General features: G+C 32.6%; 6 protein-coding genes across 6 annotated transcripts in view; 4 read left to right on the top strand and 2 right to left on the bottom strand.

Moving 5' to 3' along the window:
• LOC113402931 (pyrimidodiazepine synthase-like) overlaps positions 1–9,349 on the top strand; it is a 186,134-nt gene extending 176,785 nt beyond the window's left edge. The window contains exons 2-6 of the mRNA XM_026643294.2: positions 6,035–6,221; positions 7,024–7,191; positions 8,280–8,437; positions 8,729–8,971; positions 9,181–9,349. Coding sequence (XP_026499079.2) covers positions 6,053–6,221; positions 7,024–7,191; positions 8,280–8,437; positions 8,729–8,971; positions 9,181–9,312 — 870 coding nt within the window. The 5' untranslated portion in view covers positions 6,035–6,052 and the 3' untranslated portion in view covers positions 9,313–9,349. The remainder of the gene's footprint in view (positions 1–6,034; positions 6,222–7,023; positions 7,192–8,279; positions 8,438–8,728; positions 8,972–9,180) is intronic.
• Positions 239–2,040, bottom strand: LOC113402913 (pyrimidodiazepine synthase-like). The gene is made up of 5 exons (XM_026643270.2): positions 1,886–2,040; positions 1,636–1,803; positions 1,405–1,562; positions 1,062–1,307; positions 239–505 (listed from the first exon to the last, which is right to left on the bottom strand). Exons 1-5 carry the CDS (start codon positions 1,908–1,910, stop codon positions 338–340), a joined length of 765 nt encoding a protein of 254 aa, XP_026499055.1. The 5' UTR covers positions 1,911–2,040; the 3' UTR covers positions 239–337.
• Positions 9,350–15,309: 5,960 nt separating the features above from the next.
• Positions 15,310–17,959, bottom strand: LOC113402904 (DNA replication factor Cdt1). The gene is made up of 3 exons (XM_026643259.2): positions 17,303–17,959; positions 17,074–17,206; positions 15,310–16,929 (listed from the first exon to the last, which is right to left on the bottom strand). Exons 1-3 carry the CDS (start codon positions 17,851–17,853, stop codon positions 15,760–15,762), a joined length of 1,854 nt encoding a protein of 617 aa, XP_026499044.1. The 5' UTR covers positions 17,854–17,959; the 3' UTR covers positions 15,310–15,759.
• A 573-nt stretch (positions 17,960–18,532) lies between these two features.
• LOC113403068 (monocarboxylate transporter 6-like) lies at positions 18,533–20,524 on the top strand. The gene has a single exon (XM_026643511.2). The coding sequence runs from the start codon at positions 18,560–18,562 to the stop codon at positions 20,492–20,494; it is 1,935 nt and encodes a 644-aa protein (XP_026499296.2). The 5' UTR covers positions 18,533–18,559; the 3' UTR covers positions 20,495–20,524.
• A 635-nt stretch (positions 20,525–21,159) lies between these two features.
• Srpk (SR Protein Kinase) lies at positions 21,160–23,893 on the top strand. The gene has a single exon (XM_026643260.2). The coding sequence runs from the start codon at positions 21,293–21,295 to the stop codon at positions 23,102–23,104; it is 1,812 nt and encodes a 603-aa protein (XP_026499045.1). The 5' UTR covers positions 21,160–21,292; the 3' UTR covers positions 23,105–23,893.
• Positions 23,894–25,817: 1,924 nt separating this feature from the next.
• The window catches only part of LOC113402918 (glycogen-binding subunit 76A), a 43,485-nt gene continuing 41,620 nt past the window's right edge, over positions 25,818–27,682 (top strand). The window contains exon 1 of the mRNA XM_026643278.2: positions 25,818–26,001. The gene's annotated coding sequence lies outside the window, so the exon portion shown is untranslated. The remainder of the gene's footprint in view (positions 26,002–27,682) is intronic.

Here is a 27,682-nt window from a genome sequence, read left to right as displayed (position 1 = left end):
ACCCCTCACACCAACACGTTGGAAAAATTGTACCAGAAACCAGTTTTTCGAAAATATCGGCTACGTTCAAAAGAAGTTATTACAGAAATTATAAATAACCAACAACTTTTCTAAGATACGCTATTCAATCAGAAAAATAGGTCGATGTTTTGTTATTCACACAAATAGAATGAAAAAATAATTGTCACCTTTGAAATTGTAATTGAGTTATTTAAAATCGTTATTAATGAAAGACATCTTATTTATATTGTTCTTTATTCCCTTTTTAAATCCACCATTATTTTTAACAAGAGTAAGTACTTTATAAACACATAATATTTGTTACAAGTTTCATGGTTTATTCCTTCTTCTTCCTTGGGCGCATGCAGCATACTGCACTGGAGTCCAACATGTTATAGTTAGCGTCACCCTTAATTCGGGATTCGGTAAATTTAGCGTGAGTCTCTGCAGCTAAGGCATAAGACTTGACAGCTGGCACATTCTTCATGGAATCCATGTAATTGGTCTGTAATTAAAAATATATTAGTACATTATTTCTATGTATTTTTTCCAAAATTTGAATAGGCACAATCATTTTCTGGGTTTGACTGGCAAGAAAGAAATTGACACTAAAATTCAGTCCAAAATAGTTGATAAAGGATGGGACATGTGCTATATGTGGAGAAGAATTGACTGATTCATTTTAAAAAAAAACTCACTATTAGCCTAAACAGATTGCTAATATAAAAAGGATGTGTCATTGAAAGCCTTATCGAGAAAGGTAGTTTTTAAAAATTCCCTATTTCGACACCTACAATTTATACTACGCTAACTCAAATTTTAGTGAAAACCGTTTATTTGTGCCAAGTTGCTTAAAATATGTTATTTTATATGTCTTAATAAAATCGTGAAGAAATATACAAAATCAACAAAGTTACAAATTTATACAACGCTAACAAAAGGCAATTTTTTAAATAAATTGATTTATATTATGCTAACAATTATTAGCAGTGTGCCCACACTTTCGAGTTAGCGTAGTATAAATTGTTGGTGTCGAATTCAAGTACTGTGGTTTAACTTACCAAAACTTCATATTTAGACTTGTCAATAGCAAACTCAGCCTTGCCCAGTAAAGGTAGAGCTTCAAAACGTTCCAAGAATGGCCAGATAGTATAATCAACTAGGCCTGGTTCATCTCCATGTAAAAATTTAGTGCCACGGGCTTCAATTTCTTTTTGCAATAGCTCCAAACCTTTGTGATAATTTTCAGCCATGTTGGGTTGAAGAGCTTGAGCATTGAATGCAGCAGTGTAATATGCTGATTGAGCCTAATAAAAACAAGTAAATATTCGTTTGTAAGTTGTAATAGAAAAATATTTTGAGTTATTTTGAATGGTGAATGTTCCTAAAAATATGGTCACTTACACCAGCAAACTGCTCCACAAGCATTTTATCCTGAGCCCGTCTTAGTGGATCTGATGACTGAAGGGACACCTCAGGATATTTTTCATCAAGGTATACATTAATAATGTTGCTATCAAATATTGCTTTTCCTTGCTCATATTCCAAGGCAGGAACAGTTCCTACAAGAAAATACATATTTTTTAAATGGAATTACCAGAAATGAGTAATGAAGTATTTATTGATAATACGTACCTTTGGGGCTGAAATTAAAAACCCATTCTGGCTTGTGATCCAAATTAATAAAAACTAAGTCATATTGAATTTTTTTTGCATTTAGTACAAGAACACTTCTTTCAGCATATGGGCAAAATCTCATTGCAAATAACCGCAATTTTTCATTGTACGATGGAAGGTCATCTCCTTTAAGATAAAAAAATATATAATTTAAAAATGTTATCACTTATCAGTATAAAAATATGCAATAGAACTATTATTCACTTACCTGTTTGCAAATGTTTTTCCGACATTATTAGGTTTTTTATTATATTTGTGTAGGGAAGTATTTATTCAATGTATAATTAGAATGACGGAATGAGAAATAATAAATTGATTAAAACAAAAAAATAGCAGTTACAGACGTCGTAAACTGCACTTGCCGGTAAATCATAGACATTAAATGTAAATGTAATAAAAAAAAAAATTATTGACCAAAGAGTACCTACCATAAACTTCCTACTGTAGTTGTAGATGAAATAATTGAAAAAAAATCTAACTTGAATATCGATATGTCAAATCACATTTTTCTCACTCACTCATCCTTACTATCAAATATATAATCAGAGAATTACATGTTTATTTTCCCTGCTCGTGTTCCAATATATTTGGGGACTGTAGCGCAGCAAGTCTTTTCCTTCCATTCTCGTCTGTTATTCGTGATCTGATCGTCCACATCCATCTCTCTCATATCTCTATCACATATATCCTCACACGCTGCATTCATGTCTTCTTAGGTCGTACTCTTCTCCCTCTAAGCTCATACTCATCACTCTTTTACTTATGTGTGTCTCCTCACTGTGTCTCACATGTTCATAACAACTCAAATGGTTTCCTTTCACTTTTTCTGCTATCGGAGTTACTTCAAGGCTTCTTCTTATATACTTGTTTCTTATTTTATCCATTCTTGTTACTCCATTTATCCATCTCAACACCATCATTTCTGTTCAATTTAAATTTCTTTTCATCCTTCTTCTTCACGGCTCAGCATTCCCATCCATACATGACGACAGAACTAATTACAGATTTGTAGATTTTGCTCGTCCATTTGAGCGTCTTCCGTGAGTCACACGTTGTTGCAGTGACTTGTCGCCATTTCACCCCCCCCCCCCTCCAATTGATCCGATTTGTAATGTTCCTGTCAATATCGCCATTACATTGCACGAGTGCTCAGGTGAAGGACTGGAGACGCCGAAATCATAGAACATGTATTCGGTTTTGATTCTAATAATTTACAAACCAAAAATCCGCCTTTGTCGCCATTCCTACAACCTACCCTGGACCTCTAGACCACTTTCAGCTGCCAACACAATGTCATCAACAAACATTATACACCAGGGTGCCTCCTTCTGAATGTCCGACGTCAGAGCATCTAATATCATTAGGAAGAAGCATGGATTGAGAGCTGACCCTTGGTACCTGCAACCACGTAAAAGCTAGCAGTTAGCCAGTGGTGCCAACCGGGACCGTCTTTTGTACTACAGCGGCTACACATTGCTTGGATTACATACACATTACATATTTTTCGGGCATGCCTTTTATTCTTAGGGTCCACCACAAAACCTTTCTAGGTACTTCGGTCGGCCTTCTCCAAATCTATGAATAGTATGGGAGATCTTATGCATTTCTGTATTTTTCAAGGTTGGGTTTTTAAAAATCACATCAGTTGTTCTCCGACCGGGCATAAAACTGAACTGGCTTGGCTGCGTAATTTCACTCTCCTATCGCAATCTTCGTTCAACAACATTCTCCCATGCTTTCAAACTACGTGACATTAAGTTTATTCATCTAAAGTTTTTGCACTCCGGCGCATCGCCTTTATTTTAAAGTTGGGTACCAGGTAACTGGTGCACCATCCATCAGGTATCGCTCCCGCAACAACTTATTGAAAAATAAGACTAACCACTTTCATCCATATTCCCGTAACAACTTCCATACTTCTTTTGGTATTTCATCTGGCCCCACTGCTTTTCCGTTCTTCATTCCATCTATTGCTATTTTCACTTCATCCGTGGTTATCATTCTCATTAGTCCTACATTCTCAGATATTCTGTGAAGCTCACTCATTCAATATTTTTTTCATTTAACAACCTTTCAAGATACATTCTCCATCTGTCCTTAATTTAGACATCGTCTGACGCACTTCACCTGCTTCATCTTTCATACATTTTATCTATATTACATCCTATCCCTTTCTTTCTCCAACTTTAATTAGCCTGTACAATATGAGGTGTTATATAAAATTGGTTCTGTGCTTATTCTCTAGCTATGGAAACAGATTTTTTTTTGCTTTGTCCTTCCACTCATCATATTCGTTTTTAATTGCAACTTTCAGATTTAAATCTCCTTCTCTCTGTCAAACTTTGAATCCACCACCATGTATCCTTATTTATCACCCCTTTCCCTTTCGATTCTCCCAAAATATTCTTCGCTTCGCTCTATATACACTGCTATCTCATTCTAACATTCATTTCCATTTCAATCATTTTATTTACCACTCTCGTTTAACACTTTTGCACGCTCCTCGTCTTAGAGCACATGCCATTTGATTTTTGCTCTTTACGATAACCTATTTGAAGCTACACGACTATTTCCGTGACAAGTAGTCTATGCTGTGTTAGTGTGTGAGCCTCTCCAGGTATAATTTTAATGTTCAATCTTTGACATGGTTCAGCTGTTTATCCTTTTTTTGAAATCATGTATTAGGTATGGCTAAGTCGAAGGCCTTAGTAGATTGCCATAAAGTTTCACTTCCTGATTTCTGGTACCAAAACCCCAAACACCATGTACTCATTCATAATATACAGTCATCCTTCCCATATACCCATTGAAATCCGCTCCTATATATAATTTCTTATGCAACAGAAAAGTCATAATTATCCTATCCTCACAACCAGCTTGTGGCGCATATGCACTTACTATATTAAGTTGGTTCCACAGAGTGGTTGTGCGAGGTAAAAAATATCTTAAAAATCGCGCTGTTGTGGATTTTCGGACATCTAGGTGGTGCGGGTGATACTTAGAATTTTGACGAGATATCCGAAGGTAAAATTCAGCAGCCGGGATTAATCCAAACAATTCCTCGGAACATTCCCCGTCACAAATTCGGTAGAAGATGCAGTGATCCAACATTTCTACGCAAAACCAAAAGATCAAGCAGATCTGAAAGGGTTTGTTCGTCGATAATTCGAGCCGCTCTGCGTTGGATACGGTCAAAAGGAAGAAGTTGGTACTGAGGAGCCGTCCAGAGGTGAGAGCAGTTCTCCATGTAAGGCCGAATTGGCGCCTTTAAAGTCTTAGTCGATGGGCCGACGTGAAATACTGTTTTGCCTTGCTGAGCAGACCGAGCTTTTTTGATGCAAGTTTGGCTTTATCTTCCAATTGACCGCGGAACTGAACGAGGTTCGAAACATCAACGCCAAGTATCCGCGGCTATTACGACACCCACGTGAGGAGATGGGGTAGCCCAAGTCTATGAAGGGGCTATAGAGAATGATATCATCAACACAAATTAATAAGATGTTAAATTATCTCCCTAACTTGTAATGGATATTATATTGACGAGATGATTAATCGTCATTTTCTTATCCAATTTTTTGATTTTCATATTGATAATCACCGAATGTAACTGGATCCAAATACCTAAATAGGAATAATATTATATTAATTATTATTACAACAAATTATTGTCATGTTTACATATGTCAACATTAACCGCATAACAATATTTAATCAGGTTATCAATGAAACGTCAAAATTGTCATATATAGAAGGTGGAAACTTGGAACGTAGCGTAGTACAGTACCTATAAATCCTATAATCTACGTAAATGAACATAATATAGTAGACAAAAAGCCTTAATTAAGAATTTAATTGAATTGTCGACTATATATTATTTGATATTGCAATATTTATTACAAATTCTTAAGAACTAGGTATAATTTAGTATTTACTTTTAAAGAAAAAATAAATCACATATTATTCAGAAATTGATCTAAACCCTAAGTTTATGTGTGACAGAATTAGAACGTAATTGCTTACAAACGTAATCTTCAGAAACGTTAACTCAAACATTGCAGTTTCATTCTAACTTGATATTATATTCTTATTGACTTCAATAAATGCATATAAAAATTTGTACCAACCCTAAAAGTATACAACTACTTTAGTCATAGTGTATCTAGTATAAAAATGTCAGTCATGACTACATGAGTCAGTGATTTATGTCAGTCACTATAAAAATAAACAATAATAAGTAATTACAACATACGAAAACGGATATAACATAGCATTTAAGATTAAATAATACGTATTTAGATGATTAAGTTCAATGACGGTCTATAACAGTAGATAGTAAGTGTTTGTCTGTTAAAATAAGTGTAAGATAATAGTCATCATGATAATGTCCACATTAAGTTTTGCCATGCACATACTCGTGTCATCGTATAAAGTGTTGGCCCCAGTTGGTCAGATATTAGAATACGTCTTGCCGTATCGCAACATGGCTGCAAAAGCAATATCTGGATCTGGAAGTATCAATTTCAACACAAAACACTTAAAAAAAGGTAAACATTTGATTGGTAATACGTATTTATTCTATTTGATATTGTTAAATATGCATATTTTGCGATTACTAACCGAATTGTATTGTTAAATATTATTATATGTTTATTACTAGTAACAAACATTTATATTATCAAGGTAAAAATAATGACCAACACTTAGTAACAAAGACTTAAGAGTATGTAAACTACGTAATCACTATGTACTTTTGTATTTTGTAATATTAATTAATATACACTTGTTAACTTAATATAGTTTCGTAAACGACATGGATTTTATGTGTAAAATAGAATGTTTAGATGAATTAGTAGGTACTTATTCATCTTAAAATGAAATTGAGAATGTGAATGTAAGTTAAAACCTTGGTAAAACAAATAATGTACATTATTGCGTCACTAAAATGTTTATCGAATTCCTTACATATTTAACTGTTTATCTCTACACAGAAAAAAACAAAGTCGCTTTCCGACGGATTTTAATGCTGTTTTCATCAATAATGAGAGTGATTCTTGAGAAAGATTTACATGTTATACATGCATTTTATAGTAGAGAAAGCCTAGAATTTTAACTTTCTTAGGCGGGAAAAAAACATTTTTTTTATATCTTGTGTTCTTTCGTATAAAAGTTGTTTATAGATCCCTAAATTGACGGGCTGGTTATTAAATAAACATTAATTTATAGCAGGTACCTAATACCTACCGATTTTAAAGGTTTTGTTTTCAAAGGAATATTAAATTGTTCAAGAATTCACTATTTTCACGAATTACTTGATCATTATTTTGTTCTTATATGATATTATTCTAGGTGACCCTCTTCCGCCTTACAATGGGAAATTAAGGCTATACAACATGCGTTATTGTCCGTTCGCTCAGCGAACAATTTTGGCGCTGAACGCAAAACAAATTGACTATGAAGTGGTGAATATTAATCTCGTTGAAAAACCGGAATGGTTCCTACAGAAGAGTGCTTTTGGTAGGTAAGACATTAGACAAGTGTAGATAAAATAGTATAATAACCGGTTTAAATTTTTTATTTACTTTGAATGCTGTTATTCTAACAAGGATCATCCCATTCTAGTAGATCCATGTGTAAAATAATTAGCAATGTCTCATGAAATAAACAATGTATCATTAAGGATAAACCGCAAAGATGCCATTAAAATATAAATTTATGGTTAAGACTCGTAATAAATGGCTCATCTATTTATAATGTATTTTATTACAAGAACAATGAGTTATATGTAAATAAACTTTTCGAAACCACGTGGTGTTTCGAGGTAATTGTTATTTTTTTTCAAAGCATCATCATCATCAAAACATGTAAAGCTTCTTATATTTTAATAGCGTAAGCCGATTTTGTCCCAGTGATTATGGGATAGTTGCACATAAAAATTGGTTATGGTCTTATTTTGAAGAGCTGCAGGCGTATATGTAAAGAAAAATAAAGAGGATTCTTGATTGCAGTTTACTAAATTGTTATTAATTTAATAGATTAATTTTAGAGAGCGGAATAAAGTTACTGGCAATAAAATTGAAGTAAAATTGTTATCGATATACTAACTTAACTAATGTATACTATTTGACATTAAAAATTTAATTTAAATAAAGATTCATCATTTTGGCGCTACATATAGATGAGTGATTTGCAATGCAACTTACTATGAAATGAAATCAAAATAAATCCAGTCATAAGTTTCGAAATTCCTAAATAATCTTTTGAATAAACACGAAGTTTCGCGGGATATATAATAATAATATAAATAATATTCGCCAATGTTCGAAATAAATATTAATCAATAATATTGCATTGTTTTATATTAACATAACTCTATACTTATATATGTTTTATTCATATTAATTCACAGATGTATAAGAAATGAGAAGATATTTTTAGTACATCCATATTATAATGGATATATAGGAGACATAGAAGTTATTTTAGTTGTAATATGTTTTGAATAGTCATATTTTCAAGATAGTACACTTTCCAAAAATAATTAGGTATGTACCTATATTGTTTTTATTTTCTAAAATTGACATTTTTTATATTACGCTATACAGGTAAGGTTCCATCTATAGAAATAAAGGAAGATGTGTGCATCTACGAAAGTTTAATAACAGTAGAATACTTAGATGAAGTGTATCCTCAGCGGCCGTTATTGCCTAAGGATCCAGCGAAGAAAGCCTTTGACAAAATAATTGTAGAAAACACAGGAGCTGTAAGCATTTTCTTCGAGTATATATATTTTTTAAAACCTCAGTTGTTGCTTTTTTGCGGATATTCAGAAAAACATTTAGTGTCAGTGTCGATTCAATTACATATTTTGAAAAGTGATCTATATTATTTTAAATTATTACTCAAACTATCTTTGTGTCATGTTGCATACAATTTAAATCATTAAGGTGAGGTGAGGTTATAGTTAGAGACTAAAATTATATTTTTTTGTTATTAAATCAACACAACCGCTGCCATCCAATTAATTATTGATAAATTTATATTTTGTCTGTAGATTCATGCCATGTTCTTCAAATCAATGACTGCACCAGATACCATCACCGAAGCGACTATAAATGCTTATCACGGGGCCTTAAAGTTTATTGAAGATCAATTAAAAAGTCGTGGTACCACATTTTTGGGTGGAGATGAGCCAGGTTATGCTGATTATATGATTTGGCCATGGTTTGAAAGAGTGCAGGGCTATAAAAAAACTGATCATCAAATAAAAATAGATCCAATCAAGTATCCAATATTGGTTTGTATTTTTTTTTCATAATAAATTTGTTTATAACTAAAACCTACTTATATACATCTATTTAAAAGTAAAGTAACATTCTGTAAATGCCCCTGCTGGGCTAAGGCCTCCTTTCTATAATAACCCACATTTTCTTGGGATTTTAGTTTGAATTATTGTTTATTTTTGGTTTTTATCTTAAAATAATTACATTGTATATCTTATTTCAGGCACAGTACATAGATAAGATGTTTAAAGATCCAGCAGTGAGTCAGTACTTAATACCTAATGACATTATGGAGAAATTTGTTAATGGCTACAAACTTGGAAATCCTAATTATGAGCTACTTAATGAGAATTAATTATTTTAAACTGAAAAAAAGTCACAGTCACACTATAATATATACACTCTAAGTATTCATATATTTCAATAAACCATAATGAGAAATAATTTGTGTGATTTGTTACAAATGTAATTATCCAAGGTACAATGGACTGCAAGCTATGAATACTGTATGTATGTACGACAAATTTAGTAAATTTGTCGTTTAACAATTATTTGACATATTTTTACAATGAAAGACTTGCATGATTGACCAAAATATACTTTATTCAAGTAGTCTTTTACAAGCACTTTTGAATCGTCATTTAACAACTTTTATATTAAGGGAAGCTACCACCGGTTCGGAAAGTGGATTCTACCGAGAAGCACCGGCAAGAAACTCTGTAGTTACTCTTTTTCAATATTTAAAAAAACAGTCATGTTAGTTAATTACAATTATATATGCATGTAATATCCTGCCTGGAAGTCAACAAGTATTAATTCCATTTTTTTTTTTATCGTCTGTATAATCTTGTACTGAATAATATGCCTTCTTTACCAATGTATTTTTTACAAATTATTTTAATTTATCAAACGGCAAAGTTAAAAATGTCTGTGGAATTTTATAATAGATTACCTTGCCCCAAGAAGGATTTATTGACTTAGCGAAGTGACCTTGCCGTTATAAGTTTATCCTTCACACACAGATTTTATCAAAGTGATCAATGTTAATATGAATATACATAATGTTGCTGTAAATATATTGTGACACAATGCTTTGTTAAAGACATCCCGAAGAGAGTCTCTAGCTCCAAGATTGTAAATAGATCGGACTGCTCTCTTTTGTAAAACAAAAACAGATTCAATATCAGCATTGTTACCCCAAAGTATTACACCATATGACATAACACTGTGGAAATGACCAAAATATACTAAATGAGCTGTGTCAATATCAGTTAAGTTGTCTAACTTTTCTGACTGCCTATGCTACGGAGCTAAGTCTTCCTGTCAGGGACGAAATGAGGACTCCACTGAAGTCCAGAATCCAATTCTATTCCCAAAAACACCGTAGTATCGGCTACATCAAGATGGCCACCATTTAAATATATATATTATAATTTTGCTTTCTAACATTGGGTAGGGTAAAAGCTACACAATTTGTTTTTTGAGCATTCAAAACTAAATTATTTATTATTGTGTTTTCTTGTGTTTGTGAGTTTTAAAATAATCAAATGCTTGAACTTTAATTGGATCAGTCTGGTCAAAGGTCGTTATTTTTCCATCTATAATTCTATTTACATTTTACCACCAACTGTGAATTATTATATTTATTGCTAGATTACTAATATAATCAATTAATGAGACTTTATGCTTTTCACAAGATATTACATTAAAGTTGCAATTAAAATCTATAAACAAATCTCATTTTCTCTATTGGACAATATGATTCAGGAGCCTCACGCAAACAAGCCACAATCATATAATACGTTTCGTCTAATAACTTTACAATTTTTTTTCTAGGGTGAAATAAAGACTTTTTCATATAATCAATTTCGAGGATAAAAGAATTAACGTCTACTTCATTATTTATAAAATCATTTTTGCATTTTTTACATATATTTGTTTTACATTTTTTAATAACATATCCAGCTACATATTTTTTGATTCTTCATGTATCTTTGAGTAGTTATTTTTTATTTCGTTCATTAATATTAATAATTGATCAATGTCATAAGATTATAAAATCATGGGTGTCTCCTGTTTTCTAGTAAGTAAAAATTTTAATAATAGTAATGCACTATTATCATCTTGTTCACAGTTAGCACCCAGAGGATCATTTAAGGATCAGGTTGTAATTTGGTTCAGAGATGTACTTAATGTTGGAATATTAAATAAAAATCTAAGAATAATTCTGAAAAACCAATTTGCTGTTGTTTGCAAGTACCTTCACCCTGATCATCCTTTGTTGTTAGGGCAGTTGATGCCTGCATTACATTAAGCACATGTTCAATAGCATCAGTTTCCATGGGTTCCAGCTGTGGTGAACCTGAAAGTATAAATAGTGGAATGTAAAATTAGCTTGCAAGACTAATCAAGTGAGACACTATTATGGTATACTGTATTAGTAATATTAAATTGGTTAATAATTTTATAATATTAAAGGTAAACTTAATAATACTTTAGTCCAAGTTTATTAATAAGTAGGCCAAATAATAATATTATCTAATACGATAAATAGAACATAAAAACTTACCAATATTTAGCGTTGGAACTGCATTAGCTGTGAGTCTGTGGCTTTGTGAACAATAACATTCTTCAAAGTGGCGATAGCATATTCGAATTTGGTTATAAATGTAAATGTCTCCTTTGTCTTGAATATCTTCAGCGAGGACAGATTTCCATACATTAAATTTTTCTAGATGTGGGTATTGTGGTTTAGGAAATCGATGCAATGGACCTGCGATAGATATATATAGATAAAAGATATTTGATTTTGTCCGAAGGTTTACGTATCCTCAAATGTACTATGAAGTTCATCAAATGAAACCAGTGGTAGGAACTGGGCCAGTATTTTACCCAACATAAACCAATGTAGTTTTAAATTACTCGCCATCGTTTTTACAACCAAAATGACACTTGAATCGGGAGTTTTATGGCATTTTCACAAGTCAAATAAAAGTTAGCGCGATGCACAATTGCACAGCGAACGATTCAAACAATTTTAAACTTTTGCCGTTTGGTTAAAGTCGTTACAAATTTTTATGTGATAACAAACAGAAGCATTTTCGAAATAAAATAATTTCGTCATCTGAAACATCTACTAAATAATAAACCCTATTAAAAAAATAATTAAAATATTTTTAGATCTTAATGTTTACTGCTATGCTGTCATCTAGCGAGCGCATAAACAACAACAGTTTTAAAGTTTAAGTACGTTTAGGGGCATTGACCAAAAGATGGCGCTAGTTTGTATACATTTGTTTTTTTTCTAATTAATGTACTAGAGTTGCATGCCCTGAATCTGACGAGACAGATTGTAATCTGTCGAAGTCAAACTGTTAGATTATTATCTGTCCCCTGATTGGCCGGTCTTATTGTAAGAGCGACCAATCATACGTCACCGTTATTATTCGGTAGCTTCCAATCTATTGAAGTAAATTTCAGTTAAATTATAAAAACTCTAACCTTACCTAACCGAAATATTATGAACTATCGAAATTATTTATATTTTATTGCAAATTGAATAAACGTTCACAATCTATTACAATTGCGCGAAATAGATTATAATGTAACGGTATTTGCAATTTTACGGTGAAATAATATGGCGGTTGCCGAGGAGGAGGGGGGCACTTAACGTTCAACCATTCAGCGCGCGAGATGCATTCCGTTCTACGCTAGTTCACAATTTACCTTCTTCCCATCGATAGATTACAATATAGCGAAAAATAATGCGTTAAATTGCAATCATATTTCACGGTTCACAATATTTCGACAGTTTACAATCTGACGAGATAGATTGTAATCTAACGATGTTTGTAATCTTACGATGACATATATATTTTAGTGATTGGCCAATATTGTTACTATCTATACTAATATTAGACTATTACACATGTATTTAAGTTATTATTTAAGTAGATATATTACGGGATTTTATCGACTTCTCAATCAAATTATTTAAATAGGGTTGGATGCAAGTACAAGGTTTCCTTAGTTTTTAAAGAAAAATCATTTGAATCAATAAATAAAATTAATTTCCTTATTTAAATAAATTCAAAATTATTAAATGTAATACAGTAAAGTGCGAGCGGTTCTCAAAAAAGGGGAGCAGTCTGATCCAGTACATTATCGGCCAATAGCTATCAACTCAGTACTTTGTAAGGTAATGGCACAGAAGATCACAATCTAATTAATGATCGTCAGTACGATTTTCGACCAAAACGGTCCACTGGTGATCTTCTAGCGTACACACCTCTGGAGTGAAGCTATCGACAAGTGTGGGGAATCGTTGGCTGACAGCCTCGATATCACCAAGGCTTTCGACTGAGTCTGGCTGAGCTCAGCTCTGCACCTGGATTGCCAGCTTTCTACACAAGCGCAGCCATCTCGTTTTAGTTGAAGGTTTTTCTTTAAAATGCCATGCAATGAATGCTAGGGTTCCATACTCTTTTTTTGCATATCAATGATCGGGAACCTCACCCTTGGGAACATTCACAGAACAGTGCATGAAGGTTACCATGGACCCGCTGTAGCTGAGCGAGCGAAAACTGAAGAGAGGCGGAGGGCTCTTGTCGATGAACTCTATAGGACGTTAGAACTTATTGCCCAATAGGGCTTTGATAATTTTGTCGAGTTTAATGCCAAGAAAACGTAAGTATGCGCTTTCATAAGGGAAAACTACCATTTTCCCTTAATGGAATAATCCCTCTGTGGCAATACGCTAGTGATACAAAATTGCCGTACTGGGTATTGACGTTCGCTGCGACCTTAATCCAACGGATTATATCGAGGCCGTTATTAAAACAGCCTTACGAAAACTCGGGGCCTGAACAAGGTGCGGCGTTTTTCACGGCACAATAACTGCTCCTGTTGTACTAAACGCAGGTGCGGTCTTGAATTGAATATTGCTCGCACCGTGGGATGGCTCCGCTAAGTACATAATGAGGCCTTGGATAGATTGCAACGACATGCGGTCCGCATTATTGGCGACGTAAAGGTCATTAAACAACTTCGAACCTTTATGTTTGAGGAACTATTCTCTCTAATTCCTACTTCACAAGTCTACGCGTGCTGACTGACTGACTGTGACATGACTGTGACATCAATTCCATCGCGTATGATGAAATTCGGCAACTTTTCTTTCTCGCACTTCCAAAAAATTAAATTCTCTACCAGCACACGTGTTCCCGTTCTCTTACCTTCCTTTAAACGAGGCGTGCATAAGCATCTTGCGGGCTGGCTTGGCGAGGGTGGATTCGACATTACCGGTAAGAGTTTAGGCGCATGACCATTAGCTTTATGTGTTTTTCAAAGAACGGAAGTGCCCACATTTCCAACTTCTAGACTCTGAGCTGTTACTGAGAAATTTTCGATGGAAAACGTAATATTTTTTATTGACTTAGTTTGAATTTTTAACCTATAAGTTCGGAATTTGCGGCTATATAAGCTAGCTACTAGACCAACAACGCAGAATAAAAGGTACAATATGTATAATTATATATTCCTTGCATAGTCTATAATTATTTAATGTTTCTAAAATATGGGACAATCATGGTTTTTACTTGTTTTAATTATCCTTTTAAAAAAAAGAGTTGTTTTGCTAGCTCAAAATTTTTTCAGAGTTGTTATTTACGTGTCCATTTATGTTCCTAATGTTTTATAAATAAATTATTTTTATTTAAAGTTAGTAAGTTAAATTGTAAAATCAATCAAATTATAATGTTCACTTTCATTGTGACACAGTTTAGTTTAGTGTTAAGAAGGAAATACAAAATGTAGGTCACGAGAACCAAAGTAGCTAATTCAGCTATACATGTCTTTTGAGTGTCACTGAAAATGTAAACAATTATTTATTTTTAATGATCTATCATTTTACTAAATAAAAACATACAGCTATAACAATTATTTTATTAAAGTTACTTACATAAAGATATTTTTACTTTAATATGTAAAAAAGTATTTACACCCTCTGGGTTTTGTTTTTTGAATAGTATGTATGAATGTATAAGTACTACTCTACTAATATCAGTACTCAATACTCATTTGGGAGAATTACTTAATGGATACAAACTTGGGAATGCTAATCATGAACTACATAATTAATCTAAATGTTTTTGAAAACAATGGCCTAAATATTTGTAACTTTAGTAAATTTTAAATATTTTACTTCAAAAAATCATCATTTGAAATAATCTGTGTTGTTTGTTAATAGTATCATTATTCTAGGTCTCAGTAAATACTGATTACTTAATGACACTAATTAAGTATGTAGGGTTTTTTAATTTTATAAATATGTTATTGTCAATGAAACTAAATCTTATTTATTAAAGAATTTAATTAAATACGTATTTTAAGTATCATCAGAGTTTCATAAAAACATTTGTTGAAACTCGTCAATGATTATAACTAAAAAAAAACACTCGATAAAAGAAGAAAAGACACATTTATAATACCTATAGTAAATTTATATAAGAAAACGAGATGTCAACAAAATGCATAATGTCAAAAGAAACATACAATTGCTTTCATCATCACCATTTGAATACAAAAATGTTTGTCTTATAATTACATAGAGATGTCAAAAAGGAAAACTAATATAATAAATTTCATGTCATATTCCTAATTATTAAATATTATTACTGCTAACAATATATTCAGTTACCGCACATAATGATATAAACTAATTATAAATACATTTTTTGTATTCTTACTCATAATTAAATGTATATGGTATTAAAAAATATTCAGTCATTTATCAATATTAACTCTAATTTTTTTTATATTTGGCAGCAGCATTTTCTAATTTTGAAGTAATTACTTTTAAATCTGTATTTTTGTCCAGTTTTAAAAAAGTTGTGTTTCTCATTTCATGTAATTTAATCCACTCTGGAACCTCTTCTGTTATCAGTTTAATGTCTTTGTGTAAATCACTAGCAGAGACATTAGATTTGAAACTGCTGTCAAGTTTAGACAGTACCACATTCAGAGCTAGTACATTTTTCCTTTCAGTAACAAAAATATTTCTTAAAGTCCTTGCAAGATCAGGAAGTCTACTGTAAGTTAAATAGTTTTGCTCAAATTCTGAAGATCTTGTCATAGCTTCAAGGGCTTTAGCAGCTTGTTTGGCCTTTACTTTGTCTAATAAAGCTGTTGGCAAATTGCGCAGTGCAGGATTTAGGATTTGTACTCCACTTGTTGATGGCTGACTTGCCTGTGTTGAAACATTTTTTATTATTGGTGTATCATCTATGCCTGTTACAGCTTTCTCTTGTTCAGTTAAGCCTCTAGCTGTGGCCTGTGCAAGTTTCTCTAATGCCCTTTCCATTTTTGTGTTACATTTAAACAATTCCCTTGCTTTAGCAAGAACATCTTGAGCTGAAGAATATTTCTCAGTATTTGGCATTTCAGGTAACTTGGCACATTCTATTTCTGGAATCTTTTCCAGCTCAAACTCAGGATGCCAACGAATTAATTTGTTATCTGGGATATCAATAGGCGGGTCAAGTGATGCCAAAAATTGAGCATGGTGCTTCTTAACCACCTGTAAGAGTGTATCATAGAAATACCTTCGTCTTTCAAGTTGAACCAGAGGGTTAATCATTTTGATGTCATTTGGGAAGTTAGGAGAAATTATCAATTCAAATGTGTCTCGGTGAGATGATGTACTGAAATTTTTCACTTTCTGGACTTCAAAATTGTAGAAATCTGGGACTAAATGCTTTATTTGAGCCAAATGTTTCTCTGTAAAAGTTCTTTTAAGCATTTCTTGTACTGATGGCTTAAGTTTGCTAAAAGTTATCTTTTCCTTCCTATTATAAAGAAGTGTGACAGCTGTTTCCATACTCCGGAATAACTCTGCTAAGAATCTGTAGTGGTGAGGTAGATTTAAACTGGGTGTAGAAGATGCCAAAGATGCATGTCGTATGTATGCTGGTACCTGCAATTTACATAGATTTATGAATTGATTTTGATTGATTTTTTATCAAGTATTAATCATTAAAAACTGTTATAACTGGTAATCTTAATGGTTCAAAAGATTACATTTGAAAATAATTTGATTCCAAATAATCATATTACAAACCTTGCTGGGACTCTTGATAGGGCTGACAACAACTTTTCTAGGAGATAGAAAAGGCCTTTGCTGAGAAACTTCTGTAATTGTTTCTTTCTTTGGTGACATCAACTCATTGCGAATGGTTGATTTCTTGCTTGGACTGCAATACAGAACATTTGTTAGATCAAAAATAATGTTCAATTATTCTATTTTTACAAAAAAATTAAATTATTATAGTAGACAATAAATTTCTCACCTCTGGGGAACATCCACATCAATTGATTTAAATTCTTTTAGGTTTTTCTTTACAGTTGTATCTTTGAGTTGTTGAATACCTTTACTAAGGCGATCCGCCCTTGCTCTTAGTTCAGCTAGTCTACTACTGCCACTTAGTTTCTTTTTGATGTCCCCAAGGCTTAACTCTTTTCTAGCCAAATTGACGGTTTCAATTTTGGAGGGATCATTGTTTTTAACAATATTTGCGGCGTTTACTTTTTTTGAAAAAGCCTCTACATTCTTTGGTTTCTCCGTTAAGTTAGTTTTTTCGGCTGCTTGAGATATAATTTCAATCTTTTTAAAATCTAAATTAGTTGTATTAGGCACTGCATTCGGATGCTTTAATTCCGTGTTGAATTTATCTTTTACTGTACTTTGTTCAATGTTCTTTGACAAAAGATTTTTCTTAGATTTTGTAGCACATTCTATTGTACGATCAATGTGAGCGATTTTGTTTTTAGAACTCACGATATCATCTGTAGCTGGTCTCTTTCTACTATTAAAAAATGCCGTAAGTGTTGTTTGAGACATTGCTTATAATATATTATATAAAATAAATACAATTTTATGCGGATTAAAAAATATCTGGTTTCCCTCCAAAATTCGTTACAACATTAAACGTATAGCATTCTGTCAAAGTGATTGTCAAAGTCAAACGAAACGATAGCCTACTTTTTTAATTTACCTACATACATAAGCAGTAATAGATACAAAGCTACAGACTAAATTTTAATAGCATTAAAGCTTTTTATTAACTTTTTACATAATATTTCGATTTATCCATTAATTTTACAAATTTATAGATTAACTTATTATCAAAAAATGCATACTTAATACATAGTTAATGCAATAATATCATTAAATATTTAATAAATTGCAAATTAATAATTTGTAGTTAATTATATCAATTTTAATCATGAATATTATATCTTTTAAAATATAAAGAATATTTTCTATTTACAATAGTGCAAGATCATTGTATGAGAATATATATAAACTTTTTTAGCATTATGAATGTAGTTATAGACAAGGATTTGATGTTTAATAATTATGTAAATATAAAAATATCAATTTACTTAAAGCAGAGTATAAGAAGCAGAATTGTACAAATCTATAACCTAGTTGTTAAAAATTTAATTACTTATAGCAAGATTTTTCTTTTGTAATCAAGATGTCTTCAAAGAGCAATTGTCAAAAGAAGTAATCGTGATAAAATAATTTCCAAATATGCAAGAAGATGTCTCCTAAACCAATTCTTGTGAAAAATGAAAATAGAAAGAGTATTATATTGACACCAAGTAGAATAGTAAGTCGACCAGATAATCTTGAAGGCGGTGAAGAAACTGAAATAGCTGCACAGATATTAGTACCCCAAGAAGGTGGATGGGGTTGGGTTGTAGTAGCGGCTTCATTTTTAAGTGTTTTTATATTAGATGGGATAACTTTCACTTTTGGGAGTTTAATAAAAGATATGTCGAGCGATTTTGATATTTCAGATTCTCTTATAGCTTTCGTGAATTCTTTGGCGATAGCTATTTATTTTATTGCAGGTCCTATGGCTTCAGCATTTATCAATCGTTTTGGATTTAGATCCTGTATAATGTCGGGATCTGTACTTAGCTCGTTGTCTTTGTTCATTTCTTATTTTTCAACCAACTTTCCATCACTTTGTTTATTTTATGGTTGTTTCGCAGGCTTTGGCTACTGCTTAATTAACATGGCAGCTGGTCTTGTTGTTGGATTCTATTTTGAAAAATTACGATCGCTAGCTTTAGCCATAGCAACTTGTGGTTCAAGTATTGGTATCATGGTATTTTTTCCATTGAACACTTATTTGGTCAAATTAGCTGGATGGCGAACTGTTACACTTTTACACTCCGGACTTCTTGGTATGACTTACTTTTTGGGTATGACTTTTCAACCCTTACTCTCATTTACAGTTGCCAAGACAACAGAAGATCCTACACGTACTGTTACCTATTTACCGAATTTATCAACTGCTGCAGTACGTCTGGCGTCTCGTAGTAAGGCAGAAGGATTAGTACCTACAGCTACCGAGCGTTTATTTTGTGCCGTTTCAAATTTAAATTTTCCCACTGCTGCTGCTGTAGTAGATGATAATAAATTCACATCAGATACTCAACCTGGTCCGTCAACGGCAGCAGTATCTAAACTAACTTTAACTGCAAATGCTCCTCAGGGTGGTATTAGCCCTAGACAGTTAAAGCAATTTCAATCTATTATGTCAAGAACAAGTATTCAAGATAAGAAGACTATTGAAATAACAGTAACTGTAGAACCACCTAAGAAAACTGGTTGTTGCGGTCGTTTATGTAATTGGGATCAACATGTACCCCAGTCTCGACCAATGTATCGAGATGACGTATTTTACGATGGAAAATTAGACAAACTTCCAGTTTACCAAAAAAGTAAGATGACCACAGAGACATCTAAAACTGGTTTAGAATATCAGTTGGCGGTCTCGAGAGCAGCAACAGCTATAGACTTAAGAGAAAGAAGAGGAGTATTTACAACAGCTGCTAGAAGAGTGCTTGCAACAATGATGGACCCTAAACTTTTGAAGAAAAAATCATTTTTGTGTTTATGTTTTGCTGGTATGTTGATTTATGTAGGGTTTTTAGTTCCTTATGTATATATACAAGAAAAAAATATTCAGGTTGGCATAGATCCCCAGCATTGTTCTTTATTTGTAAGTGTTATAGGCTTTTCAAATGCTGCAGGCAGATTAGTATTAGGAGCTGTCGCCTGTTATTTTGACCCGCTATATGTATATATGTTTGCAATGTTAGTATCAGGAATCAGCACTATGGCTTCAAACTTGTCATTCAGTTTATATTATCAATATTTGTATTGTTTTATTTTTGGTTTCTTTGTTTCAAGTGTCGCTTCTTTAAGAAGTATGGTCTTAGTTACTTTGTATGGTTTGGATAATTTAACAAATGCAACAGGAGTTGTGTTATTATTTCAAGGCATCGGTAGTTTAATTAGCACTCCAGTTGCGGGTATACTTAAAAATTTATATGGATTTTCTGTTTCGTTTTATATAGCCGGAATATTTATAACGATCGGTGGTCTTATTTTATTGCCGGTAAAAGCAATGTCTATAAGAGAACAAAAAGGAAGTATACCAGTGGGTCAAACAAGAAATTGATAACAAATATTTATACTAACTGTAAGCAAGTATAATAAATATTACAAATAATATACATTCGCGTTTTATTTGTTAATAATTCACACATATTTTTATAAATCATAATCACAAATTTATAATAATTTAATTATTTGAATTAAATACCCTGACCTTATATCTTTTTTTCTATTTTAAAACAGAACAAGTTTAAAATAATTATGCAAGATACGAAATAAACTTTTGTATGATATTTTATAATAATGAGGCCTTACATTATTTTCGTGTAACTATAATTATTTACGTAATTATAATTAATAACATATACATTGGAAGCTTTTAAGGTGTACGAATTAGTGGATCCATATCATCATGAGTTTATATATCATCATACATATTAATTATTACATAGCGTATGACCATTTGGAATATTGTATCTTTCCAATGGTAAAATAATTTTTAAAAAGTTACTATTGTTCCGAACTTTGCTGAGACTGCTATGACTCAGAACATTAATGTATAATTGTATATGTCTTGGCCTGAGGCTTACAACTAAATATTATATTGCTTTTAATTAAATTCAAAATAAAATGTTATATATACATTGGTTTAGGTTTGAATTTTTTCTTTATTTAATAAAGAATAGGAAAGTTAAAGTATATTTTATCTATGAATATTTTTTTGCCGGTAACACTGGAGCGGTTCATGTTCGAGCGCATTTTGTTCTGTCTGAAACCGGCCGCCATACTCAAACAAAAAGATTGAGATGAAAAGATAAATTTATTTATATTGGAACTTATTGAAAGTGTTTTAATTTACTAAATGAGTTCTAAATCAGATGTAAACAGAAGGGTACTCGCCATTCAGGCGAAAAAGAAAAGGCATAAACTCGGAAAGAAGAAAAATCGTGAGGAAGACCACGGCGCTGGTGGACAAGGAAACGGGCTGCGCAATCAAAATCAGAATCGTCTCGAACCGACACATAGTTCTTCTAATGAAACGATTGAGGAAGACGAAGACGAGCAATATGCCAGCGACGACGAAGAGCAAGAAGACAGCGCCGACTACTGTAAGGGTGGATACCATCCTGTCAAAATTGGAGACCTATTCCTGAATCGCTACCACGTCACTAGGAAGTTGGGTTGGGGTCATTTTTCTACAGTGTGGCTGTGTTGGGATCTCGTTGACAAACGATTTGTCGCCTTGAAAGTTGTTAAGTCTGCACCTCATTTTACAGAAACAGCTTTAGATGAAATCAAGATATTGAAAGCTGTCCGTGACAGTGATCCAACGGATCCCAAGAGAAATAAAACGGTTCAATTGCTTAATGATTTTAAAATTACAGGGGTGAATGGGACACATGTGTGTATGGTGTTTGAAGTCCTAGGGCATCACCTGTTAAAATTGATACTAAAGTCTAATTATAGAGGAATTCCCCGTGAGAATGTGAAAACTATTATACGTCAAGTATTGGAAGGTTTAGATTACCTCCATACTAAATGTAAAATAATTCATACGGATATTAAACCTGAAAACGTGTTAGTGTGTGTTGATGAAGCTTATATTCGTAAATTGGCAGCTGAAGCTACTGAGCTACATTCCTTGGGGCTCAGATTACCCCACTCCCTTATCAGCACTGCACCAAAAGAATTTCAGGAGCAGGTTGTCACAGGTAAAATGAGTAGGAATAAAAAGAAGAAGTTAAAGAAAAAAGCTAAGAGACAGTCAATGCTTCTCAAAAAACAAATGGAACAAATAGAAGAAATGGAAGAACAAAAAAAGACAGGTAATAACAGTGAGTCAGCTCCCATGTCCCAAGATAATGATGATTCTCCCCAGACACCGGAGGAAGTCAGTGTCATTGAAAACCGCTCTGAGAATGACTCTAACATAAATGGGTGTAATGATATGCAAAGAGCAGATGATGATGTTTTTGATACTGATGCTGAGGCAGTTCAGGTCAGGAGTAAGCAGTATGGATGTGGAGATGATGCTGGCACTCCTATGTCAGAGGGGGAGATGACAGATACTCCACCTTCCTTCAATTCACAAAATAAAGGTAAAACATTAGAAAAAAAACCTGACCCTGCTTTTGAAGTGTGTGAAGTAGAGGTTAAAATTGCTGACTTAGGTAATGCATGTTGGGTTCATCGACACTTCACTGAAGACATCCAAACAAGGCAGTATCGTTCCTTAGAAGTTTTACTCAGTGCAGGCTATGGTACATCAGCAGATATATGGAGTACAGCCTGTATGGCGTTTGAATTAGCTACTGGTGATTATCTTTTTGAACCACACTCAGGAGATGGTTATAGCCGTGATGAAGATCATCTAGCTCACATTATTGAGCTTCTTGGAGACATTCCTAAAAGAATTGCTGCATCAGGAAAATATTCTAAAATATTTTTCAATAAAAAGGGTGAATTAAGAAATATAACTGGGCTAAAACCTTGGGGCTTGGTATCTGTTCTCACTGAAAAGTATGAGTGGAGTCAAAGGGATGCAGAGGAATTTGCCGATTTTTTGAAGCCTATGTTGGACTTTGATCCCAATCGGCGAGCCACTGCTTATGAGTGCCTTCAGCATCCTTGGTTGAAGCAAATAAAGATAGAACAAAATGAGTCTGAGGAATAATTGCTCTCTGTCATAGTGTGAATGCTGTTTACACGTTCATAAAATCAGTAGTGTCAACATACTAAGTATTTCAGTGTTTTATGTTTTAATCAAAGTTTATTTATGGATTTGTTTGTGAATAGTTTAATTTGTATCTAGATTGTTTATAGCATATCTTGATTTCAGAATTAAATTGTGTGCAAATAGAGGAATGATGCTGAATAATTAATAAATTAGAAATTCATTTTTGACGGTAGCAATGTATATAATACACCTGCTGCTCAAATAAGTAGCATCAAATTAGATTGGCATTTAAAAGTTTACAAGTTTCCAAAATTGTACAGATAGCTGTAGTAAAAATTGTGATGTATGATGACATATAGACAATATAGGTTTGGTCACATTAAAATAAACATTTAGAATTAAATACTTGACATAGTTATATGCACTAAACACCACCTAGAATGTGAGAACCTATGCAAGTCATGCATGCATACTGTAGCCATTCTGGTAGTATGTTCACATAGATTAAGTTTGTCTTTTATCACTATCACAAAAATCTCATAATGTAAACTTAGAGGTAAGACAGTATTTGTAAAGCCACATTTCCGAGACTGCCTTTTTATATTTGAATGAGTCACTTGAAATTATAAATGGTTGCAATCAACTGTTGTTGAGAGGCAGTGAGACAGTGACTTTAAACCAGTTAATAGTTATATTATTTACCATAGATCCCGATTTACATGACCATAATTTGTATTAATTATATCTGCAAATTTACATAAATAAAATTACGAAACGAGCTTGTTATGGTCGATTTTTACTGAAGTCCTTTTAAACTTAAATAAAACAAACTTGAATTAGTTATCATAAAGATTGTTAATTTTATAATCTCATTATAGAATGTTACATAAACTGTAACAGATATATGGTTTCAATAGAGGTGAGGCAGGAAGTATAAAAGAATAGATTGTATCTCTACCAACCTTTTTAAAGTCAATTCATTAGGCTATTATAGTAGAACCACAATGACTACTCTGATATAAATTCGAATTAAATTAGAACTGACATACCTATGGAATTTTTTACTAATACAGACGTTGATATAAATATCAATTGGCTTGCCCATATTAGAGTAATACTATAATGCGAAAGTAACTCTGTCAAGTTTGCGACTTAACCACAATATAAAAACAACATATTATAATCATCAAATTCTACATTGAGGTAGCCTAGGACCTGAATAAATGAATACGAAAAAAGGGACGTGATGGAGTCGCGGACAGTTTGTTTTTTAAATGAATTTAATTTTAGGGCTTCATACATAAAAAATCAATTCATCTGGAATAACAATGAAGTAAATGTGAGAGTGATTTATAAACCACAAGAAGAATAGAAGCTGGAGCTGTAGCTACACTGTTTGGTAGGTAGTAGAGATAAACAAAGTATTTGTGATTTTGTTTTTCTTCAATTCTGAGAGTAACATGAGCTTAGAACACTAATTTTGCAAAAGAAAAAATCTGCAGGAGAAAAAAAATTGAGCACTACCACGCCTTTTCGTATTGAGGTATGTAATTATGAATTATTAAATTCTCGTAAGTCCAGAGTTTGGACAATCCTATTTTATTTACATTTGTAAATAAAATAAATAATTAATACTATATATTAATAATATTAATAACTACATAAAATAAATAATAATACATTGTACATAAAATAAATAATTTGGTGCCTAATAATGTATATGTAAGGCAGTAAATCACTTATTCTCGAAGTAGCCTTTTACCAACAGATGGCGCTATCTGCATACCAAAGAACATTAAATAGCAGGTGCAAGGATCTGATAATTGTAAACAAAATAAACCAAGAAAATATTTAAAGTTACTTGAAGTTTTAGTCTAGTTGTAATCGTAATATTTACTTACTTTGAATTATTTAATATATATTAGTTCCGATGTTTAGCGAGAGATGTCACACGTAGCTAGGCAAAATAGATTAATTTAAAAATAAGGTTTTGTAGAATTTTACAATAATATTTACCAATATAATAAAACTGTAAAATAAAAACAGGATAATAGAATGGAAATTGGCTTTCTCAAAACGGGTAAAGTAACCTATATATATATATGAATATTGTAATATAAAAAATGATAATAATCACAATTTTATTCTTTATTATATTCCGCAGTGAGTGCTGCCTACTTCAAATTTTATTCGTGATTTTTAACACTAAACATCTACCCTGTCCTTTTATTAATATGCCACTATTGATCTTCAAACATTCATTTAAACTTATAAATGTGCTCTTTCACATATTGTTGAAGTATTGAAAGTTTCTTGGATTTGAAAGTATCTACCTAAATAAAAGTTAGCATAAATTTTTATATAGGATATGCTAGAGATAAGTAGACAAGTTTTGTATATTTTTGAATATACCAATAATTGATAAAACAAAACTAAATCGATGTATTTTTTTGAAATCGGAGTTGATAACATAAAAATTAAAATTATGAATCTTTAATTATAGTGTAAACTAAATATAACTTTGAGAATCAAATTTGTCTATCATTAGACAATGTTTCGTCTATTTAGCAATTGTATTTTCTTATGATTTATGTTTACGTTGACAAATCAAGTAACATCTGATCTTTGAGGATGAGGTGTAGTTGGCAGTTGGCATCCTCGCCGCTGATGAACTAGAAGACGCATGCGCGTAGATACGCGACCTTCCCGCGTCCTTACCGCCAGTCGACGGCTTACGCCGAAACGCCGCACATGTAAACAAATAACGTTTCACTTTCAATTTCGGTTTCGATAAACTTATAAATTTTCTGTGTCTTAAAAAATTACATTGACGTGTGATGATGTGGTGCGGATTATTGAATGCGGTAACATACAAGCGGCTCACGTGACAAAAGGTTGGTATCTTATTGTTATTATTATTAATTTATAGAATTATTGAATATTAATAGGTACCTATTTTGAAAATACAGTTCACGCTGGAGACTATAATATGTTATTATGTATATTACTATAAAATAAATATTCGAACGAAATAGGAAGTGTGACCTTGAACCCTTGACCTAAGTCAATGCCCTTTTCCCTACTGTATCAATTATTATTTTATCAGTGACAATAATAATAGATTTCCAAAGAACATGCAACTCATATCGTCTCTTCTCTATATTAAATAAATCATTATGTGGATACATTAAAATATATCCTGTTTTGAAAGCCTCTCTATTGGTATATTACACAGGCTGGTACGTAAATAATGTGAAATATCTCACAATCAAACTCAAATAGTCTTCTGATTGAGAAATTCCTAAAATTCCTACCAGATTAAGTAGTTAGGTCCTTTAAAACAGTGTGCTTTCTAAGTTCTTGTGTAAAATTCAAATGCAACATTTATAAAGTAAGTACCTACTCACTAAAATTATTACAAGAAGGTATTGTTATTCAGTTTTAGTCTAGCTATTAAAATATCTGAAAATATGATGTAGTTAAAGAAACAACTAGGTATATCCCGATTTCATGCTGCGTATGAAGAGATATCGTACCTACCGTTACAGATGTAACAACGATATCTATTCAGCTTAAATAATAATAATATCCAAATTGAATCCTTTGAAAATGTCGACGGCTAATAATAATTACGGCTTCGTTGCTATCAGTGATATCAAGAAGTAATCAAGTTTCTAGTTTTCAAGGCTATAAAAACCGATATGATATCTATAGTTGGATCACAAGCTTCTAAATTTTATATAAATGGCTAGTTTATGACGACAGGGTCTAGTTGAGATCACTCATAATCAAAATTTGTATTAACCTCTGAAAAATACAGGTCTGAATTTAAATTTATTTCTAAATAAATATCAGATGCGACTTGCATTACAATACCAGGGAGACCATAACATACATAATCAGCCTGTAAATTTCCCACTGCTGGGCTAAGGCCTCCTCTCCCGCTGAGGAGAAGGTATGGAGCATATTTCACCACGCTGCTCCAATGCGGGTTGGTGGAATATACATGTGGCAGAATTTCGCCGAAATTAGACACATGCAGGTTTCCTCACGATGTTTTCCTTCACCGCCGAGCACGAGACGAATTATAAACAAATTAAGCACATGTAAATTCAGTGGTGCCTGCCTGGGTTTGAACCCGAAATCATCGGTTAAGATGCACGCGTTCTAACCACTGGGCCATCTCAGCTCTTCTCAGGGAGACCAGCCATGAGCCAACTACGCAGGGCATATAATATTGCATAAGTGTGTGCGCAAATACAGGTGAACCCTCCTTTGCCTCTCGCATAAGCCGATCGGCAAATCCGACACGACTGGAAAGAGATCAAGCGATGGACTAGCGGTTTTATCTCTTTAAAGAAAGATATATCTTGAAGATAATACTTATATACAGTGGTAGACTAACATGGGGTTGGAAGGGGCGGTTCGCCCCGGGCCTCCAGTCTTGTTCTCCCCCTAAATGGATCCGCGATCCTAATTAAATCAAGATCAAAACACTACACTCTACAGACATCTAGAATTTTTGCACACAAACATAAATAAATACATATATGTATATAGTTATAATAAACATAA

Source organism: Vanessa tameamea, chromosome 16, assembly GCF_037043105.1.
Source record: "Vanessa tameamea isolate UH-Manoa-2023 chromosome 16, ilVanTame1 primary haplotype, whole genome shotgun sequence".
Taxonomy (NCBI): domain Eukaryota; kingdom Metazoa; phylum Arthropoda; class Insecta; order Lepidoptera; family Nymphalidae; genus Vanessa; species Vanessa tameamea.
This window is presented reverse-complemented; position numbering and strand designations above follow the sequence as displayed.

Excerpts from the sequence above, each read along its gene's own strand:
- Srpk (XM_026643260.2), top strand. The coding sequence starts at position 21,293 with ATGAGTTCTAAATCAGATGTAAACAGAAGGGTACTCGCCATTCAGGCG.
- LOC113403068 (XM_026643511.2), top strand. The coding sequence starts at position 18,560 with ATGTCTCCTAAACCAATTCTTGTGAAAAATGAAAATAGAAAGAGTATT.
- LOC113402913 (XM_026643270.2), bottom strand. The coding sequence starts at position 1,910 with ATGTCGGAAAAACATTTGCAAACAG. Across the intron at positions 1,804-1,885 it reads GGAAAAACATTTGCAAACAG|GAGATGACCTTCCATCGTAC; the intron begins GTAAGTGAATAA and ends TTTATCTTAAAG. Across the intron at positions 506-1,061 it reads AGTCTAAATATGAAGTTTTG|ACCAATTACATGGATTCCAT; the intron begins GTAAGTTAAACC and ends TTTTAATTACAG.
- LOC113402904 (XM_026643259.2), bottom strand. The coding sequence starts at position 17,853 with ATGTCTCAAACAACACTTACGGCATTTTTTAATAGTAGAAAGAGACCA. Across the intron at positions 17,207-17,302 it reads GATGTGGATGTTCCCCAGAG|TCCAAGCAAGAAATCAACCA; the intron begins GTGAGAAATTTA and ends TCTGTATTGCAG. Across the intron at positions 16,930-17,073 it reads CTATCAAGAGTCCCAGCAAG|GTACCAGCATACATACGACA; the intron begins GTTTGTAATATG and ends TGTAAATTGCAG.